This window comes from Thrips palmi, unplaced genomic scaffold (assembly GCF_012932325.1).
Source record: "Thrips palmi isolate BJ-2018 unplaced genomic scaffold, TpBJ-2018v1 HiC_scaffold_2, whole genome shotgun sequence".
Classification (NCBI taxonomy): domain Eukaryota; kingdom Metazoa; phylum Arthropoda; class Insecta; order Thysanoptera; family Thripidae; genus Thrips; species Thrips palmi.
The window spans coordinates 4,062,599-4,082,542 of NW_023144629.1; the positions used below are offsets into that span (position 1 = coordinate 4,062,599).

The 19,944-nt window shown below is 50.4% G+C and overlaps 3 protein-coding genes across 5 annotated transcripts; all 3 read left to right on the forward strand.

The window, feature by feature from the left end:
- The first annotated feature begins 5,645 nt into the window (after window positions 1-5,645).
- On the forward strand, window positions 5,646-16,964 carry LOC117646865 (NPC intracellular cholesterol transporter 1). Of its 3 annotated transcripts, XM_034388157.1 has the most exons (23): window positions 5,647-6,031; window positions 6,824-6,986; window positions 7,211-7,402; window positions 7,491-7,656; window positions 7,736-7,868; window positions 7,949-8,141; window positions 8,966-9,109; window positions 9,742-9,867; window positions 9,961-10,277; window positions 10,359-10,564; window positions 10,648-10,848; window positions 10,932-11,250; window positions 11,331-11,511; window positions 11,591-11,718; window positions 11,806-12,057; window positions 12,136-12,415; window positions 12,490-12,635; window positions 12,724-12,929; window positions 13,030-13,261; window positions 13,350-13,463; window positions 13,550-13,712; window positions 14,317-14,420; window positions 14,759-16,964. In XM_034388157.1, exons 1-23 carry the CDS (start codon window positions 5,927-5,929, stop codon window positions 14,762-14,764), a joined length of 4,077 nt encoding a protein of 1,358 aa, XP_034244048.1. In that variant the 5' UTR covers window positions 5,647-5,926; the 3' UTR covers window positions 14,765-16,964. The 3 variants fall into 3 exon arrangements, with proteins under 3 accessions (XP_034244049.1, XP_034244048.1, XP_034244050.1); XM_034388158.1 differs by lacking the exon at window positions 14,317-14,420 and having other exon boundaries at window positions 5,646-6,031; XM_034388159.1 differs by lacking the exon at window positions 8,966-9,109.
- Window positions 16,965-17,081: 117 nt separating this feature from the next.
- On the forward strand, window positions 17,082-18,840 carry LOC117647227. Its single transcript, XM_034388871.1, has 4 exons — window positions 17,082-17,490; window positions 17,716-17,918; window positions 17,994-18,216; window positions 18,767-18,840. The coding sequence occupies exons 1-3, from the start codon at window positions 17,221-17,223 to the stop codon at window positions 18,199-18,201; spliced, it is 681 nt and encodes a 226-aa protein (XP_034244762.1). The 5' UTR covers window positions 17,082-17,220; the 3' UTR covers window positions 18,202-18,216; window positions 18,767-18,840.
- LOC117647372 (malate dehydrogenase, mitochondrial-like) lies at window positions 18,628-19,855 on the forward strand. The gene is made up of 4 exons (XM_034389095.1): window positions 18,628-18,653; window positions 18,767-18,995; window positions 19,062-19,241; window positions 19,838-19,855. The coding sequence occupies exons 1-4, from the start codon at window positions 18,628-18,630 to the stop codon at window positions 19,853-19,855; spliced, it is 453 nt and encodes a 150-aa protein (XP_034244986.1).
- Window positions 19,856-19,944: the final 89 nt, after the last annotated feature.

A 19,944-nucleotide genomic window follows, 5' to 3' on the forward strand; every position in this document is an offset into this window, starting at 1 on the left:
TTTTTAGTAGTGACAGACTTTAAAGATGTTCCAACGTTGAGACACCGTGCAATGTGTTAGCATAAGCATTTTCAAATTTTACGGCGTTTAGATTTTTTTTAAATGGGCGACTTTAAATTTTGACGGGTGGTACGATGGGACCATGCCGTTGCCATGGAGATTTTTTTTCATGTTTTGACCATTTGCTCAGAACATATACGATTTCTTGTTACTTTGATGAGCCAGGAGGTTTAGTTTTGAGGAGTGGCACATTTTTTATTTGAACCATTTTTTCATATAATTAACGGTTCTCGTTTTCGATTGTTGCAAATTTATGTTTTTCGCGTTTACGGAAAATTTCCACGATGAATTTTCGAAAAAAATTGGAATTTTCGTTTTTTTCATGGTTGAAATAGTTTAGAGTTGTTTATTTGAAAATCGGAGAGGGGGGGGGGAAGAATCCACGGACCTCGGACAATAGGGGTTCTTGGGAACCCCTAAATATAGGGTAGGTCAACTGTGGGGTGGGTCAACTTTTTTTGGTAAAATTTATATTACTAATATTTCTATTCCAATATTTATATTAATATTTTTATTAATAAATATATAGGTAGGTCAACTTTGAGGTGGGTCAAGCTACATAGACTCGCCTAGGGCCCAGGGACTGCAGGGACGATGCCCGATTGCGCCAGTGTAGTGGCGACGGCAACGAGGGACCGTCCCTCAGCCACGTCTCGGCCCTATGGACCGCGCGACGCGGTCACGGCGGCGACTCCCGTGGGACCGAGCGCAGCTGACAGAGAGCCCGCCTCTTAGATCCCCCCAAACACCCCGACGTCGTCAACAAGTGTCCCGAATGCATCCGGGCGAATTCATGAGACCCCAGCCCTCAGCTCCCAGCACGCTGCCGCTGCTTTGGGATACGCTAGAGACGCTAGGCGCGGTCGCTGGGGTCACCCCGTCGCCGGCCGTTTGGCTATGCTGTTTTCTTGTTTTTCTGGGCGGACTGACTGACTGGTGGGTTGCGACCAGCGGCGACGAGTACCAGCGACGACCAAGTACCCTCGCCTCGCGTGCCGGGACGGCCGGCGACCGACGTAACCGAAACAATGACTCCGTGTGTGTGTGTGTGTGTGTGTGTGAGCGCGCTCAGCGGCCATCAGGATGGCGCTTCGACGGGCAAGAAGCGCACCGCACACACACGGGGCGAGTCGTTACTGAGCGGCATTAGGTGCGACACACACACACACACATATATTCAATCCCTGTAGTCATTCAACAACAAAAACAAAAACAACAACAAGCAAGGACAACAAGCACGTCAACAAGCAACCGCCAATGATGACGAAGGATACTACGGGGGAGGCAAGTGCACCCACCTCTTATCTGGCAGGTAAAGCTGTCCGAGGCGAGCCAGCAGCCTCGCCCACAGATAAGGCAGTACGCAGAACACACGCCGGTGCGCACAGCGCGTGTGTGTGTGTTTGTGTGTGTTTGTGTGTATGTGTGGGTGAAACTATTTGCCGGTGGGACGAGCATCTCGCTGGAGCGGACCGAGAAAGCGGCGAGGCAGCGCGATTCTTGTTTTCGCAGTCCCCGCACTGTAAGGCTGGCCAGTGGCCAAATAAACGTCAGTCACATTTTTAACGGTTCGTCTTGAACGCGCGGCGATTTTAACGTTCTTCTTTCCGATGGGACGCCGCGGTCGGTCTTTCAACACTGACGGTATGAGAGTGATTTGCTCTTTGCAAAGCCGTTGGGATTACGAGGTTAAAGCCCCTGCTGATACTCGGGCGATATTTTTTTTCTGCCAGCGATGTCGGTTTCGGGTTGGTATGGGCCGGCATCTCCGTTCACCCCGCGTACAGGAGAGCCAACAACAGTCAAACTGTCCCGCCCCGTCAAAATCGCGCCACAATGTAGTCAAATGGCGCCCATAACGGGTCCCGTCCCTCTTCTTGTTGACATTACACATGCGACTTCTTTCCGGGCCACAGTCGCTGTCGTAGTGCCGAAAGAGCACCGGTGAAGGGTCTTCTCGTCGCTCTGTCTCTCTCGCACCCCTACGGCACGCCCCGAGTGCCCGACAGAGACGGAGCGGCGAGGGGACTCGGCCAAGCAATTGAGGCCCTCATGATGGTGCCGCCTCGGTGTGAGCCCAGAGGTCAAAATCTCGTACGAGTCGGGTCCCCCGCGTCGTACTACTCGGAGAAACGTTGGCCAGCCGCGAAGCAAGACCAGAATTCTGAACGTCCGAAAGCTGGACAAACTTTCTGCGACTGTCCAGTCGAGGCTGCGGCGCGGTCCCTTTATGCGTTTTTCCAGAAGGCTAGATAGACAACACAGCTGCACACTGCACTTCCCCTTTCGGACGCTGACGCGTCTGAACGTGTCACTTTGACGGATTGCAAATCGGCACGGTCGCCGACGGCGATACCCCCCCCCCCTCTCTCTCTGCAGTAAATCTTTGTCTAAATACTCGCAGGCCACCGCTCGTGAGAGCAGAGTGCGGTTCAAGAAGCATTTTGCGCAGGCGACGCTCTGTGGTCATTTGCGAGTGTCCCACTGTGCTCGCTGCTGATTGTTTTCGTCTCCTTGAGAAGGCCTCAGGAATCCCAACATTCTGTTCGTACGACAATTTTTAAAAAAAATTTAAAAAAAGAATTCCTGTGCGCTTTTTTTATGTTTTAAAAGTTACTAGTTGAATACATTTAAATCAAAGTCGGAACCGTGACGTAACCGCGACACGCCAATAGCATCACCATGCAGACCGCTTTTTCGTAAAGTACAGTGTACTGTACGTTTTCGGTTGCCTTTTTGCGGTGTTCTGACACCGCCGGTAGTAATTCGTCGGCATTCGAAATTTTTCCGGCTTGTTTACGACGCGGTCCGGCCTTTGGCCTCTCACAGTGGAGGCTCGTCACCACACAGACACACTGCGAGTGCACTTCCAGCTGCGAGACTGCCGCCGCCACTGTCAGCAGGCCAGGCCGCCTTGTGCAATCCACTCATCGCGAAGGCACGTTTCCTCGGCTGCATTGAAAGATCCCCTCAACCGCCGCCCCCTTTCCCCTTTCCCCGCTACCCCATTTTACCCGCCCCGTCGAAAAAAAATGGCGCCGTGACGCTCCGGCCCAATTTGACCCCCAACCCCAGAGACGCCGTCCCACGGAGATAGGGCCGCCTCCCATAAAGCTTAAGCAGTATCACCAACCGACAAAGCCAATTTGTTTTTCGCCGGTTACTTAACTTAATGGGTTGGATAACCTGAAAAAGAAGAGGAGCGGCCGGAGATGCGAGAGGGGATTACTACGCTGGGGCGATTTCGATTGGCCGGAGGCGATTTCGCGGCGAGGGGTGGCAGGCGGCTCCGTTCGCTTCGTTTCGTGCGACGAGGACGGACAAGGCTCGGGGGAATTCCCTTGTGCCATTGGCGTGGTTCGCCCTGGATTCGTTTCGCCCGCCAATCAGAGTGCTCTGTTTTTATTTTTTTTGGGCGGGAAACCTGGCACAGGCTCCCTTTGAAACGGACCGCTGGTTGCTTGAGACAGCTCCTGCGGCTCCAGGACGCCGTCGAACGCTTCGGCGCCGCGTCCCCCACGACGTCAGGCGTCGCCCACGCCAGAAGCGCGGCCGGCGTTCAATGGGAAGCCGATTATTTGAATGTATTTTTAGCCAGGCCGGGCAGGCAGCGCAGGGCAGAGTACTTAGCCCGGCCAAGTGGCCGTTGTCCCCGTGGCGTCGACGGCGTCGACAGCACGGCAGGCCGCGGCAGGCCGGCACGTCGCTCTCATGCTCCGCGACCTTCGGAGCACTTCGGAGGTGTTAGAGGCGGCGCTTGAGGCGCCGGTGGCGTGGCGCTTGCCGTGGACCCTACGTCCCTGTGTCTCCGTCGCACTCACGGGGCGCCCCGTAGGAAAGAGAGAGAGCGACGCCGGCCGGCACGCCGAGCGAGAGGGCCGCGAGGGGCACGGGGCAGCAACAGGCGTGTGGCGGTTCCGTGCTCCGAGCTGCAACGAGCCACTGTCCCGGTCAGGGAGTCAGGGGTTGCCGATCGGCCCAACGACCTCGACGAAGCCAACATCGTCAATGGCGTGGTGGCGTGGCCGGGGCGAAAAGCACCCCGCCCCCCGCCACCTGTGCGTGCGTGCGGTAAACAAGGTCCCGGTGCGCGGCTGCAGCCTGGCGGCCTGGCGGCTTGGCGCGCCGCCCTGGGCGAGGCCCTGGGTGCCTTGGGGAAGAAAGACTCCTCTGAATAAGGAATGAGCCCCCCGCTAAAAGGCTAAAAGGGACCGGGAGATTGGAAGAATGGGACGTAGCGAGAAAGAGCCTGGAATTCTTTTGGCCTTTGGCCGAGCCTTTGGCCGAGCCTTTGGCCGCTCGGTTCCATTCCAGACTTCCTTCCAGAAGGTCGGAAGGTGTGAGGAATGGTAGGCGTAGCGCCCCGTCTCCCTTCCCCGCCAGCCGACGGCAGCCGACGGCAGCCAACAGGGTCCGGCTTGTGCTCGCTCGTCGGAGCGGGGCGTTTGTGAGGTTTGTGAGGGGCTTTGTGTTCCACTGGCTTCTGGAAAGAGTCCAGGCGGGCTCTGGCCTGGCCGGGCGGGGGCGCGCGCCTCTCCGGCGGCGGCCGAGCAGCACACGATCCTCTTCATTTATTCATCGCCGAAGTCGGCCAATCGCGTAGCCGCTGCCACCTGAGCGAGAGAGCGAAGCAGCGAGGCTCTTTAGCCGGGGGCCGAGGGCGCCAGCGGGCGGCGCCAGCGGGCCAGCCCCACCGCGAGGCTTCGAGGTGCAAGTCGCGGCGCCACGACAAAGTTAGCGCCCGGCGTCTCTCTCGCACCCCTACGGCCTGCACGGCCTGCACGGGCCGAGTGCGAGCGAGACGGCCTGCTCGCGCCGCAATGTTGAGGCTGAGGCGGCCGATCATATGGTGGCCACTGAGTCACCGTGGCCGTCCCCGGCAGGCCGTCGGGCCTCCGCTCCTTGCTGCAGAGCCGACTTGAACTTGAACCCGCCAACTTCGCCGTGATTCAGCCGGCCGGGCCGGGCCGGGTTCACGGCGGCGATTCAAGCCTTGGCGCGGCCACAGTGACGTGGCGTGACGCAGTGACGTGGCGTGACGCCGTGACGTCACAGGGCCCCGCCTTCACTTGTTCCCGGCCACACCCTCCACCCCTCCCCCTGGATCGATCTGCTGCGCGCTGCCCTTTCGAAGAACCGCGTGACTTGCACGCGGCCGAGCGAGCCACACTCGGCCTCTGCGTGAGACGAGACGGCCTGCCGCGTATCACAGCCGATACGGCAAGGCCCGGCAAGGCCCGTTCACGTTCGCTCTGTCTTATCGCGCTCCCATTCGACTCAGTTCATCCGCCATTCGCCCGTCCCGGTTCAAAAGCGCGGCGCGACCCTTGCCGCCGCGATCGCCGTTTGTTTTTGGTATTTTGCCGTCGGCTGCCGTCGGCGCGGCGCGGCTCGCTACGGCCCGGCCCCAATCGAAAGCGCGCTGCGTCCGAACGGCACGGCGCGCTGTGTCTCTCTCTCGCCCACTCCCCCTCGCGCCCCTTGCGCGGTCCGCGCCGAGGCCGCTCGGCTCGCCCTCCAAACGCAGCCCGAGCGAGCCGAAGAAGCTGGGTGGGGCGGCGACGGCAGCGCTTCGGCGGTCGCGCTCGGCGGCTCGGCGATGCGCGATGCGCCAGTGGTGGACTGTGCGGGCCAGCAAGTGTGACAGGAGTCCATTTTGGCCGCGCGAGGATCGGTTTTCTTTCGGATTTCCCGGACGTTCCGCCCACCCGTGCAAGTGTCAGTGTTCCCACGGGCAGCCCTGCGTCGTGCTGCGACGCGGCATCGCTTCCAGAAGGGCGTCGGAGGGCGGCACACTGTTGTAACGGCAACGCCAGCCCGCTCGGTCGCTCCGCTCCGCCGTAGGCTGCACTTCAAGGCCTATGCGATGACGCACCCCGAGTCCGGGGCTCTGTCCTGGACGTCAAGCATTCTTCGGCCAGGCGCCTGCTTCTTTGTGCTGGTCGCCCTGCAGACCCTCGTCTCCCTGCAGGTGAGGCAGTGGGAGACATTCGCCAGAGACTGGCTTTTGGTGGCGCCTGTCCTTCGATGACGGGTCGACGGCGCAATCCCACGGAGAGCTGTTTACCTTGGGACGGAGACTACTCCTAGCACGGTCTGTACAGTGGCGTGATGGTCCTGACGGCCCGGCAGAGGCACTACGGACGAGGCGACCCACATGCCGTCGGCCCCTCGCTCCAGACTTTCCCACGGCGACATTACCCAAGTGATTTGTAGGTTAGGTCCGTTGTGCGTTGCGTCTTGCCGTGGGTCCCCGTTGGTCCCCGTCTGGCGGAAGCGGCCAGGGGCGTAGGCGTACCGGGATGTTTTGCTCGGCGCGCCGAGTGCTGCGTCGCTTTGCGTTGGCAGACGGCGCTGTTTTCGCTTTCGCAGTGTGGTCGTTGTTTATCTGTAGGCCGCACCTGCCTGTCAAGGCCGAGTCATTCGAGGGTGAAGGGGCGGGGTGGGGCGGGGCGGCTGCCGCCCCTTTCACAACTTTCACTCATTTTTATGGGGTTGAAGTTAATTGAATGATGAGAACTTTCCAAGTGTCTTCAGTCGGGTCTCTTCCTCTTGCATTTGTATTAATTCAGTCTGCTTTTGATTGGCATAAAAGTTAGTACTTGTGTTCATCTTTTTCATTCAATGTGGATGAACTAGTTATCGCACATCTTACAAATATTCCTAACATGGAGTTCCCATTTGTGTGGCTGCTGTCAGCTCACCTTGACGAATTTTCCAGTCTAAACAGAAATTTCTTATGAAACTGTACTTTTTGTTGCAGCCAAACGTCTTGGCTGCGGAGCCCACCTGTGTGTGGTATGGGAATTGTAACGGCGATGTCGAGAAACCGCAGTACTGTCCTTACAATGGGACAGCTAAAGAACTTCCTCAGGAAGGAATCAAAATCTTACAACAGTGGTGTCCGAACTTCCTGAAGGACCTTGGTAAGCTACTTTGTAGTCATGGCGTGCGGTGCTGGTTGCTGCAGGAGTGAGGAAGGTTGTATGTGCGAAAGCGCCCTTGCCCAGAGGTGCAAGCTGGCTGTCAGCCAAGGGTGTGACTCAGTCTTTCTCTCTTTGTACGATCAAAACCTGAGTTCTTTGATTTAATTTAAATTTACCATCCTCATTACTTTTACATCAGTTTTAATTTTATAATTTGCTTTCAGGTTCTTCTCCGCAAACTTGCTGTGATGTTTTTCAACTTCAAACTTTGGACAAAAGCATTAGATTAGGTCATCAATTTCTAAAGCACTGCCCATCATGCATGAACAACTTTGCTGAGCATTTCTGCTCCTTTACCTGTAGAGCAGACCAGTCCAATTTCATGGAAGCCGTAGATTTCAAGGAAAATAAAGTTGGTGAGTTATGAATTCCATGAGTCAATATCCTACATTATTATTTTATTCCTTGGTATGGATTTTATATTGTCTTTTGTCTTCCAATCAGGCAATAAAACCCTCATATCTATTTCGGGAATAAACCTCCATGTGACTGCAAAGTCCCTCCAGGGTATTTATGACTCTTGCTCCGGTGTGTTTGTTCCGTCAACGGGTCAGCGTGCCCTTGATCTCATGTGTGGGTCATGGGGCTCTGCCTTGTGTTCTCCTCTCAGGTATGGATTTTCTCATTTCGAAATCTATTCTACAAAAGACTGTCAGCAGAGTTTTTAAGGCTTCGTGGTATGCTTTCAGGTGGTTTACTTTCATGGGGGATGCAAGGAACAATCCCTATGTCCCGTTCCAAATGACGTACAAACTAGACAAATTGGCAGGCTCAATGACCCCACTGGACACTCGTATAGTTCCTTGCAATGTTGGACTTGATGTAAGCGTTTCACTTCATTTTTCTCCCCATTTCAATCTTAATTGTGGAGAGCTTGTTTCTGTAAGTTGCGATTGTTGCAGGGCAACGTGCCGTGCAGTTGTGTGGACTGTGCAGCCAGCTGTCCCGCTCCTCTTCCACCTGCACCTCCATCCGATGGATTCAAAATTGGTGGAATGGACGGCACTGTAGTTGTCATGTTGCTTGTTTTCATTTTCGGTAGCGCACTATTTGTGGGACTGGTTACCATGTGCCCTAACCTGTGTGCGTACACTGGTAAGTCTGTCATCTATTTCATCACATAATGGGGTGGGAAGTTTCCCCTATCAGCAGTTGGTACTCACTGACCCTCCCTTCTCCCAATGCTCTTGAAGTCCCTTTCACCCAGACCACAGACATGGAAGCCGAATCCCATCTGTGGAGCAGACAGGCTCCTCATGTTAAGTCAAGTGTCCTGTTTATCATAGGATTTAGAGATGCGGCTGGTTTCCTCTGTCTGTTCCCTTCTCCCCCTTCCATTGGTATTCATGGTTGCTGGTGTGTGTATTCAACGGAAGGCAGTGTTGCATGCAGGGGCCGGATAAGCCTGGCGGTCACCCTGACACACTCGTATCACTGTGGCATGCTGGTAGTCGGGATGGCATTGACCTTGAATGGATATGAGGTGGTCCTGGGCCTACATGAGTAGCAGAGGAATTGCCTAGGGGCTATCTCTACTCTAATATTTTCATTGACCTTCCCTCCTATGCCAGTTTAAAACAAATTGTTGCAATCCCTACGCTGCAGTTGTCGTTTGTTTCGACACTACTGATCTTGTGTACCGTGACTTGTGGGACCCTTGCATGCTGCTTCCATCTTGACAGAGGACTCTTTCCGATTATTGGCACTTGTACTTTTGAAGTGTGTGTAATGCACTCTTTGCATTTATCTCACTGATGGCAAGCAGCTCTCAAACGGAGGTGTGACCTTTTATGGTGGAATTGACATTGGGGCTGTTGTTGGGTCAAAATTGTGTACTTGGCCAGTACTAATATCTCTAACATTTATCAAGTGTTGAATGTCGGGTATGGCAGCATTTTCAGAATTTCTGTTGGTTTCAGCTTCTTTGGTGACGAATAATGGTGGCGATAGTGGTAGACTGTCAATGGGTCAGTCTGTGGGAAGGCGTTTCGCAGGAATGAATCAAATGCAGCAGCCTGTGTTTGGTGATGATGAAGAGAGTCCTTTGCAGTCTAAACGTTCCAGTACGTGTTCCCTAACATCAGCATGCTCCTAATGCTTAGTTTCTATTAGTGGATGTCCATTCATGTTAGTGTCTGTGTTTGTGTTTTGTTGTTTGCCTAAATAGGCAACTTAGGAAAGGAGGGGGCACACCTTACTGGGTTGTGTTTTTAGTAATTTACTTGGAAATAATTGTTTTAATTTTGGTTGGGAGCTAGTTATTCAACAGTTCATGCTGATAGCTGCAGCTTCATACTTTGCAAGCATCAAACTAAATGTGGGAGACTTGCCTGTACTCCTGCATGGCAAAACCCAAAAGCCTGATTGCCTCATTAATAGTTTGTTCTCCCAAAACTTAATGCTGGTGGGAAATAAAATTTTTGTTCAATGGTTAGGGCAGCTCATTAGGGGCCCAGTAATTTTCTGAAGTTTTGTGATTGCAATCAATAGCTTGCTCATCGAAGTTGCTTCATTTCACGCCTGATCAAGTGGGGTGCTGAATTAATGCTGCATGACTAACCGCATTCTGATTTAATCGGCTTTTCCTGTCTTTTGTTTCTTGTGCGTTTTGTACATTGCTGAAAATTATGTTGTTGCCTTTAGTTACACTACCCCCTCACTTCAGACTTGTAATTGTGCCTTTGTATTTACATAGGTGTTGCAAGTGATATCGATGGAATTGACGGAGGTGATAAGACTGGCTCTGAAGCTTCTTGTTATGAGAAGTTTGGAGCTGTAATCGATGAGAAACTCGAAGCTTTCTTCACCAAGTGGGGCACAGGTATGGACATAGATATTGGTTTGAAGTTTGAATCTTGTGTCATTTTCTTAAACACTGTTCTTGCTTACAAGTCCGAGAATTTTTCTCTTGCAGTGTGTGCCGGCAACCCCTGGACGACAATGGCGATTGGTTTGGTGACAATTGTTGTCTTATGTTATGGTGTAACTTTCTTGAAAATTACCACCGATCCTGTTGATCTCTGGGCATCTCCTGAAAGTCGATCCAGGCTAGAGCGTGAATATTATGATAAAAATTTTGAACCATTTTATCGCACTGAACACATTATCATTAGAGCAACGGGCCTTGAACCAGTTTATCACAACACTTCTCAAGGAGTTCTGGAGTTTGGTCCTGTCTTTAACCAAGAATTCCTGATGGAACTTCTGAAGCTTCAAAATCAAATTGTGAAGGTAAGTTCCCTAACTTCATTGACACTTGCTTCTGATCATTGTGCATGATGGGTGGTTAATATTTGTATTATTTTTTGCCAGCTCGGGCAGAATGAAAGCAAAGGTCTGGACAAAGTTTGCTTTGCTCCTCTCCATACATCTTACTCTGGCCCGAAGAAGGTCAGCAGCTGTTTCGTTGTTAGTATATGGGGCTATTATCAAGATGATGTGGATACATTTGAGACTGAAGATACAGACCCAAATAACTTCACTACAAATTATCTGGATCATTTCAAGCGCTGCTCCCAGTAAGTGCACTCCTTGTGGTGTTCATTTCTTTCCCTTTGCATATTCTTTGAAATTTCACTCATGATTTTCCTTTATTTTGCAGAAATCCTTACAACTTGGAGTGCTTTGCCCAGTATGGCGGCCCAGTGGACCCCGCTATTGCTTTGGGTGGCTTTTTGAAGGGCAATGAGGCCATCACAGATCCCAAGCAGTATCAAAATGCAACTGCAGCTATCATAACTATTCTCCTGAGCAATCACCACAACAAGACTCTTCTGGCTCCAGCATTGGAATGGGAAACTAGGTAGGACTTGTTCCTATCGGATAAATATTATTAGGGTGCAGTTTAACTTTGCAAACGAGCTAAATCTCTCTTTTCTCCCTCAGATTTATTTCATTCATGAAAAAATGGGTGAATGAGTCCAAGCCCGAGTTTATGGATGTGTCTTTCAATGCAGAGCGATCCATCGAAGATGAGCTGGACAAAGAATCAACTTCTGATGTTCGGACCATCATTGTCAGTTATTTGATCATGTTTGGTTACATTGCTGTCTCCCTGGGTCAGATTTCCACATGTGATCGACTATTAATTGACAGCAAAATCACACTTGGTCTTGGCGGCGTACTGATTGTAGTTGTCTCTGTGGTTTGCTCTGTGGGGTTGTTTGGTTACATTGGTGTTGCTGCCACTCTGATTATTGTTGAGGTGAGAATAAACGACTTACTATTGTCTTTATCTTTTTATCATATTGGTGTTAACATTTTCTGTTCTTTAAATTTATGTAGGTGATTCCATTCCTTGTGTTGGCTGTTGGTGTTGACAATATTTTCATCTTGGTTCAAACTCATCAAAGAACCCCCCGTAATCCTGGGGAAAGTTCTGCCGAACATATTGGACGTGTACTTGGCCAAGTGGGCCCCTCTATGCTGCTCACCAGCATCTCTGAGACTTTCTGCTTCTTGCTTGGTTTGTAACAGATTTGTACTTTTTAATGAGCATTTTTTTATTTCATCAGTTTAATTCATATTCCCCTCTGCTTTTACAGGTGGTTTGTCGGACATGCCCGCCGTGAAAGCATTCGCCCTCTACGCTGGAATGGCGCTCTTCATTGACTTCTTGTTCCAAATTACTTGCTTTGTCAGTCTTCTGTCCCTGGATACGGCGAGGCAGTCTGTAAGTGTTTTTGCTTTAGGCAATCATCAAAAAAAATTAAACAAAAACATTTTTACTAAATTTCTTTTGAAACCTCTTTTACTTTAGGAAAACCGATATGATATTTGCTGCTTTGTCAGAGGATCTAAGAAAGATGTTGTGCCCAACAATGGAGCGCTCTACAAGTTGTTTGAAGCAGCGTATGTGCCTATGCTATTAAATAAGTGGATGCGGCCTGCTGTCATGGTTATCTTCTTTGGCTGGCTGTGTTCGAGTCTTGCTGTGATTCCTCACATTGATGTTGGTCTGGATCAAGAACAGTCTGTTCCTGCTGATTCACCTGTGCAGAAGTACTTCTCGGTGGGTAACATAATTGAACTGTGAAATTTGTTATTGGAGTGAAGTGTCATCTAACCAATGAATTGTTCATTTTTGCAGTACTTGAAGAACTACTTGTCTGTTGGGCCACCTGTATACTTCGTGGTTACTGAAGGACTTGACTATTCCGATGTTGACACCCAAAATATGATATGTTCAGGACTTTACTGCAACCCTGATTCCCTTTTGTTGCAACTGTACAGTGCTTCTCGGACCCCCAGCAGAACTTACATTGCAAAGCCCTCAGCTTCTTGGATTGATGACTACATGAGTTGGCTTGACATAAAGGATTGTTGCTACGAATCGAAGGCTAATGGTTCCTTCTGCCCCCATTCCAAACGTAAGCCCTCATAAATATTTTTAAAGTTTTTGTGTTTTGTGAAGTAGGCATTATTTTAATTTGTTTAATTACAGCGGCACGCTGCAAGCCTTGCGCCACAGAGCTTGACGCGAAAACTCGGCGGCCGAGCAAGGCAACCTTTGAGAAGTACGTGTCTTTCTTCCTGAATGATAATCCAGATGACACGTGTGCTATCGCAGGACATGGCGCCTATGGCCAGGTAAGAGTTTTGATTCACCTCTGCCAAAAAGGGAAAAGTTAAGCTATGTTTTAGGTTCCTTTTCAATTACAATACTTTTCTGTTTTAGGCTGTGAAGGTTCTGCCTGGAGTCAACAACACTGGCAAAGTTGGCCCTACCTCATTCATGTCATACCATTCTATTCTGAGGTCATCCAAAGACTACTACTCGGCCATTGAAGCTGCTCGGGAAGTTGCTGCCAACATTACCACTATGATCAATGGACGGCTTAAAGCCAGTGGTTCCAACAAATCTGTTGAAGTATTCCCTTACAGGTACATTATGCTCAGTGTTACTTATTGCCATTGTTTTATTTGTCTCTTTGACAACTAACTAACTATCTGTTTTTTGTTTTTTTTTCTGCCTGGATTTTAGTGTGTTCTACGTGTTCTATGAGCAGTATCTGACCATGTGGGAAGATACCCTCGGTAGTCTGGGACTCTCTGTAGCTGCCATCTTTGTTGTTACTTTCCTGCTGATGGGGCTTGACGTGTGCTCTGCTCTGGTTGTTATCATTACCATTGTCATGATTGTCACCAATCTGTTGGGTTTGATGTATTGGTGGAACATATCCCTGAATGCAGTTTCGAGGGTAAACCTTGTTATGGTAAGCATCAGAACCTTAAAATTTAATCTTCGTATATTTCTGAGAAAAAGAACTTGTTGTTAATTTACCCTTTTAAATCACTTTTCAGGCCGTTGGTATCTCAGTCGAATTTTGCAGCCATCTAGTGCACACATTTGCTGTGTCTGTAGAATCGTCAAGAGTAAAGAGGTCCGCTGATGCCCTCACAAAGATGGGCAGCTCTGTAAGTAAATTATACATTATCAGCTGAATAGTGAAAGGTAGCTTCAGTTGCACATGTTTCTTACCAATCATTTCATTTTATTTCAGATTTTCTCTGGCATCACACTGACCAAGTTTGGAGGAATTATTGTCCTGGGTTTTGCTAAGTCCCCAATCTTCCAAGTTTACTACTTCAGAATGTACTTGGGTATTGTCTTATATGGAGCTGCCCATGGTCTTATCTTCCTACCTGTCCTGCTCAGTTACATTGGTAAGCATTTCTGATTATTCAGATTTTACTTGCATTTTACATGGTACTTCTGAACTCATGTTTAGAAAGAAAAGAAATGATTGCATGCTGTTGCTTTACCTCTTGTGACGTCCTGGGGCATTTATGTTCAGCTTCTGAATAAGATTGATCATTGGATCATTTTATGTATTAGTTTACATCTTGGTTGTTGCCATGGTCACTTTGTAAACTTAAAACGGGTTTATGTCACTTGAGTTGTGTATCTTATGCAGAGTACATAAATTCTTATGTAGTGTAACTCTTGGGTGGACTTATTTGTTTTGATAGCAGAACTGTGTGTTTGGGTTCTTCACTAGAGGTCCTGAATTGTGTCCTGAATGTGCTATGAGCTTTTTCAGCTTTGTGTGCTTGTGACTGACTCTAAAGTCACCAAAACAAAAAAATTAAAAGAGAAAAAAACATGCTTGATATTACACCCAAGTCTCATGAGGCATTGATTTGAGTAATTGTCATGTGTCCCATACCTTTGGGTCAATCCCTCAAGTCATGTGCACCTCTGTTCTCGTGAGCATGTGATTTGGCCTGCTCTGAATGCTAATCGTGTTCGCATGCTTTCTTTTATCAGGGGCCCCCATGAACAGAGCTAAACAGGAAGTTCACAGAAAGCAAGTATTACAGATGCAGCAACAGGGAAGGAGTTCAACGAGAAATGCAGCATCTCTGGACAGTGTAAGATGAATGATATTGATTGTTGTCTTGAAGCACCCTTGCAGGTGCATGGTAGTGGTGCACTGGATTGGATTATGCATGTTCATTGAAAGTAAAGATTAGTTACATATTTCTGTTTTGTTTTGGGCCTTTTTTTTGTCTTCTTTTGGTCAATTCATGTTCTTAATTTTAAAGTGGCTTTTAATTTTGGGTTAGACATGTGCATTTCAACTCCTTTTAAGACTCCTTATACGTAGTTTGCTGTTTTAATAACTTATGTAGTGGGTTTTCATTTACTTTCTCACATTCTCTCTTTAAATATTGTCTTCAACTACTAATTGCATATTTTGGTGTTGCAGGATTGATATTCAGACAGAGGGGTTCCCATCGCCAAGTTGTGATTGACCCCTCTAGGAGCCAGCCTCGCAATTATGGCAGTGTCAATGTCGACTAGCCTAAATCTTCTAACACCTCGATCATTTTACTATGACGATGGTGCGAGTAAAACGTGTTCATACCTGAATTATGTAACCAGCCCAGCCAGGCTGGTGAGGGATGCTGAATGCTTCCTCATGCACAGCACGCCTGCTGTCCTTCTTTACCCTGTGCATTTATAGTTGCAGTTTTATCTGAACCTGAAACCGTCCAAAACACTTTGAATAGACTAAGTCTGAATGTGTGAGTAAATGTTTGCGCAGCTTCAGGGCTGTTGTGTGTTCCAAATGTGCTTGTTGGCAGGGTCCACTTGCAATCAGATGTAGTGACATGAATTTTATATTTTGTTAATTGATGCGACTAGATATACCATTCAATGAAGTTGTAAAATTACTTCCATATGATTTTGTGGTCCATAAGCAGTGGGAAAGAACTAAGTACCCTGCATAGAATATAAGGTGTATTTTGAATTAGTGAAAAAGTTATGTATATACTGTACTTGACACATCGAATTTTCTAGAGGATCTATTGTTTGTTAGGGTTGTCATATTTGTATTTGAAGTTTGTGATGCAAGGTCATCGTTTTTAGCTAGTACTAATGCTCCAACATTGATTGTTGCAAGTCACTAGGACTAGATTGTGTGTTCTGCTAGATGTTTGTGTGAATGATTAATTTATCAACTGATGTGTCTTCTTGCTCTGTGATGATGTTTCATTTAAGAAGTTGCTAAACCGCCTAATGTGGTATTCTCCAATAATTTTTTAGTTATTTAGGTTGTTTTTTTATGTTGATAGTGGCAAGTCTATTCCTATGTCATGATTAACTCTTTATTTTTTTTTTATGTCTGTGGTCTTGTTAATCCATTGACATTTTTCATGTCCGATATCATCTTCTGTATATCCTTCATCTGTGTTCAAGCCTGTGAAAGTTTAGCCTTCAAGTTAAAACCTTAGAGAACACTTTCTTTTCATGACTTCTTTTTATAAATTGTTTGAGTAAGTACCCTACAACAACTGAACCATTTTCAAATGTCATTAATTCAGCTTGGCACAATGTATGGTGCCAAGTTTTCTCTGACTGGGCCCCATACATTGTTACGTATTTATTTGGAGAACAAGTTATGAGTTCCATCTAAAGTATTGTCTGAAATGTCAAGAGTTGTCAATACCTCTGCATAAGCTCAAGTCAAGCGTCATGCAGTGCTTTTCAAATAAACTTGTGTTCATATTGCTACTATAAAGTTCTCTCTTCATTTTGAATGTATGACATGTATCAAAACACTGAATCTCCTGAATGTCTTTATTTTTCCACTTGTGGCAGCTGATTATCAGTGTTAATAAATTTATCAGTAGGGCTTGCTTGTGTTCAGTGGCATATATTATTTTAAAAGATCATGTTTTTAAAAATGTCTTTAAAAGGAGATCGCTCTCAAAATTTATTTTTAGCTCATGTTTGCGCTCTGTACTTAGTATTGAAGGAGGCATCCTTGATCTGATTGTAGGTACTGTGTGTATTTAAGTCTTATTGATGCATCAAAGCCTTTTTTATATGTTGTTCAGTCAAAGCTGGTTACAGCATCTAATGTGAAATCTCCCTTTACAACAAAACCAAGTGAAGTGACCATATAAACCTAGGCATTGTCTATCATCTGCATAACTTGCTTCTAAGCAACTTATTTTTTTAATCCTGAGCCGAATGCTGTAGCTATCTTTGACTGTAATTTTAAACAGTTACTGGTTGCAATTTGCTTTTAAAAAAAAAAAACCTTGCCTCTCTGGTCAAGAATTTTATATCAGTGTGTCTGGCTTGTCTGGCTTGAATTCATTGTAACTGCTCATGTCTTTTGGTGAAAAGCATGCTCTTAACTAAATGTTCAAGAATCAAGACTTTCCTAAGGCTGCCGATTCTTACTCTAGCTTTTAATGTGTCCTGTAGGATTTGTAGTCCAATATTTGCGTCTGTGAAACGGCAAGCTTGTTGTGAAACCCTTATCCGAGAGGCGCACACAAAGATTCTTGTTCAAGAATGATTGTTTTGCTTCTCCTGCTCAGATGGTTTCTTGACAGTTGTGCTGAAGAACTGTAAGCTGATAATTTATGAATAAATTATGGTATGATGTGAATGTAACATTTGTTGAATATTCATTTTCCCTCCACCTGCATAACATGATGTGGCTCTTGCCCTACAGGGGCAAGAATAACCTGAACAGTATCCATGATACACCAACAATGCATCAAAATGATCAAAATTCCAAGTAGATAAGTTCCACTTATTTTAAAAATTTAATTATATAAAAACAGAAAAGAAACTCTAGTGTAACTGAACTGACCAAATGAACAAAGACTAGAAAATTTAAAGCAAATCGAAAGAGAATAAGAATAAGAAATGGAGACGTTCCGGACGTCGTACCGCCGGGACTTCCCCTGGCCGTGGGCGCTGCCCGTGCGACTCAGCGCGTGGCGTCCGCCCGAGGTGACCTTCGACCGTCCGCGCGAGGGCCCTCCCGCGCCGTGCCCCGACTGCCCCTGCCCCGAGCACTCCTGGGCGCGGGAGCCGCTGGCCCACTACTTGTGCCTGGCGGGGAAGGAGGCCCGGCTGCACCAGCGCGCGCAGGCCGTCAAGCACGAGCTGCAGCGATGCGCCAACCGCACACGGGTACGGCCCACGGCCTGAGCCTCGCCTCGGCAGAAGCAGCAAGTAGCGTGACGGAAAAAAGCAATGGAATACCGGATTTCAGAGCGGATGTACCGGTCATGATGAACCGCGATAAACGAGTGTCGTTACTCGTTGCAGCAAGCTCGCTCATTTTTTTGAAAATTTGAAAGTCAATTTCCTACGTGTGCATGACGCTTGTAGCCAGCTCGGCTTCCAACTCGCCAGGACGAGGAGCAAGCGCGCCGCACCAAGTACCCGCCGCTGCCCGGCGGCGAGGACTGGCTCACCATCTACGCGTCCGACTACACCCAGAAGGACATGGTGCCCCGGCTGGACTATGTCGGCGTGCTCACGGAGCTCGTCTCCACCGGCATCCCGCGGGCGCCGCTCGGCCGCAGCCTGTTCGCCACTTACGACGACCCCACGGTGTACGCGCTACGCGGTGCCACTAGACGTGCCCCTGGTCCTGGTCCTCACCGACAGCACACTGTCCGCCCATTCAGATTCCGGCGGTCCCCGCACACGGTGCCGGTGTACCGGCCCGATCGGCCCGTGAGGAGGCCGTCGAAGCGCGACATCTGGGAGCAGTGGTACGAGGACTTCCCCGTCGACTCGGAGTACGCCGTGGCCTACAGCCAGACGGCGTACAACACGACCCGCAAGTGCCAGCCCTTCAAGAACCCCCTGCTGCCCCAGCTGGCCATCGGATAGGCGGTGTCTCTCCCGGTAATTGCTCCGTCCCTCTCCCGCCTATTGGGGCCGCCCCGCGAGTGCGACAGAGACAGCGGTGAAGGCACTGTTCGGAGCGGCTAAGACTGCCTCACCGCCTTCCTTTCGACCGGGTCTGCGCGAGCACGCCGTTGTTGTGGAGTCCGGCGGTCCGGCAGTCCGGCGTCCTCAACCAAACGGGTTTTCGAATCGTCGGGCGCCTCGCCCTGGCCTCGCCGAGTGGCCGAGTGCACCGCGGGGATGGTGGTCCGGAAGGCTCTCGCCGCTCTCGCCCTGGCCGGCCGCGGTGGCTGCGGCGCAGACTGTCGGCCGTGGCTTGGGCCTGTGGGTCCTCTAGGGCATCCCTGGAGAGGGTTCGGCAGCTCGGGGCTGTGCGGCCCGCCGCCCGCCTCCAAGGCCACAGCGCTCATGAGGGAGAGAACCGGTTGCGACAGGCGGGTACCTGTCTGCCGGCTGCCCGCCCCGTCGACGGCACCCGATTTCCCTTGTCGATGGTCTTCCCCGAATGACACGCGGCCTTCACGTTCACGCCCTTCACGTCCTCCAGGCCCGTCAAGGTGGCGGTGGTGGGGGCGTCCTCGCGCGCGGGCTGGACCGCCGCCTTCCTGCTCAAGTCGAGCCGCCTGCTGAGCCAGGTGCGCCTGCACGACTGGCAGAGCAGGGCCTCCTTGACGTGTCCCGCGACGCGCGCCCTGGCCACCGAGCTGGAGCACATCAACACGGCGTGCAGCGTGAGCAGCCACGCCGGCTCCAGGGAACTGCGGACGGCGCTCACGGTGCGCTAGCTCGACACAGGCTGAAGCTTGCTGTAGTCGAAGTCCCCTACACAATGGCTTCTCCAGGGCGCGGACGTCGTTCTTCTGTGCTCGGACTCCTCGACGGTCACCTCGGAGGAGGAGGCCTTCAACCGCGGCTGCTCCACGGCCAGAGAGGTCGCCATGGCCACGGCTGACTTCTGCCCGGAGGCCGTGCTGGTGGTCGGCGCCGAGCCCGTCAACAGCTTGGTGCCCCTCATGGCGGAGGTGGGGTGGGGCCCCACGCCGCCGGCGGGGAGGGCGCGCCGGCGGGGAGGGCGCGGGAGGGCGTCAGCGCCTCGGTGACCCCTTGAGGCTTCGTCTCCGTGCAGGTGCTCGAGCACGCGGGCGTGCTGGACTGCGGCCGGGTGCTTGGCGTGGCCTCGGTGGACGCGGTGCGCGCCAGCAGCTTGCTGGCCAAGCTGGCGGGGCTGCCCGCGCACCGCATGCACGTGCCCGTCGTCGGGGGGCGGTCCGCCGCCACGGCCGTGCCCGTCGTCAGCCAGGCGAGGCCCTGCGGCGACTTCACCTCGGTCGGTACACACGCACACACTGACAGGCAGTGTCGACGAGATGACGTCATGACGATAACGACGCGCGCACTTTTAAGGTGGACTGGCGCGAGCTGCGGCAGATGATGACGGACCACGAGGCGCGGCCCCACGCCGACCTGGGCCGCGGCAGCGCGGCCGCACGCACCGTCCTCGCCGTCGTCCGGGGGCTGCGCGGGGAGGCCGTCGAGGACACGGTGTTCATCCGCTCCGACCTCATCCCGGGCGCCAGGTAGCCACCAGCAACACAACAGCACTCAACGTCAACTCCAGACGCACGCCTGGAAGTGATTTGAGGATCACTCTCTTGCCGCCCCACACCTTCGCTTCGATCCCAGCAAGGTCCTGCAGGGTCATCTGTCTGCCTTAAACTTCCCCTC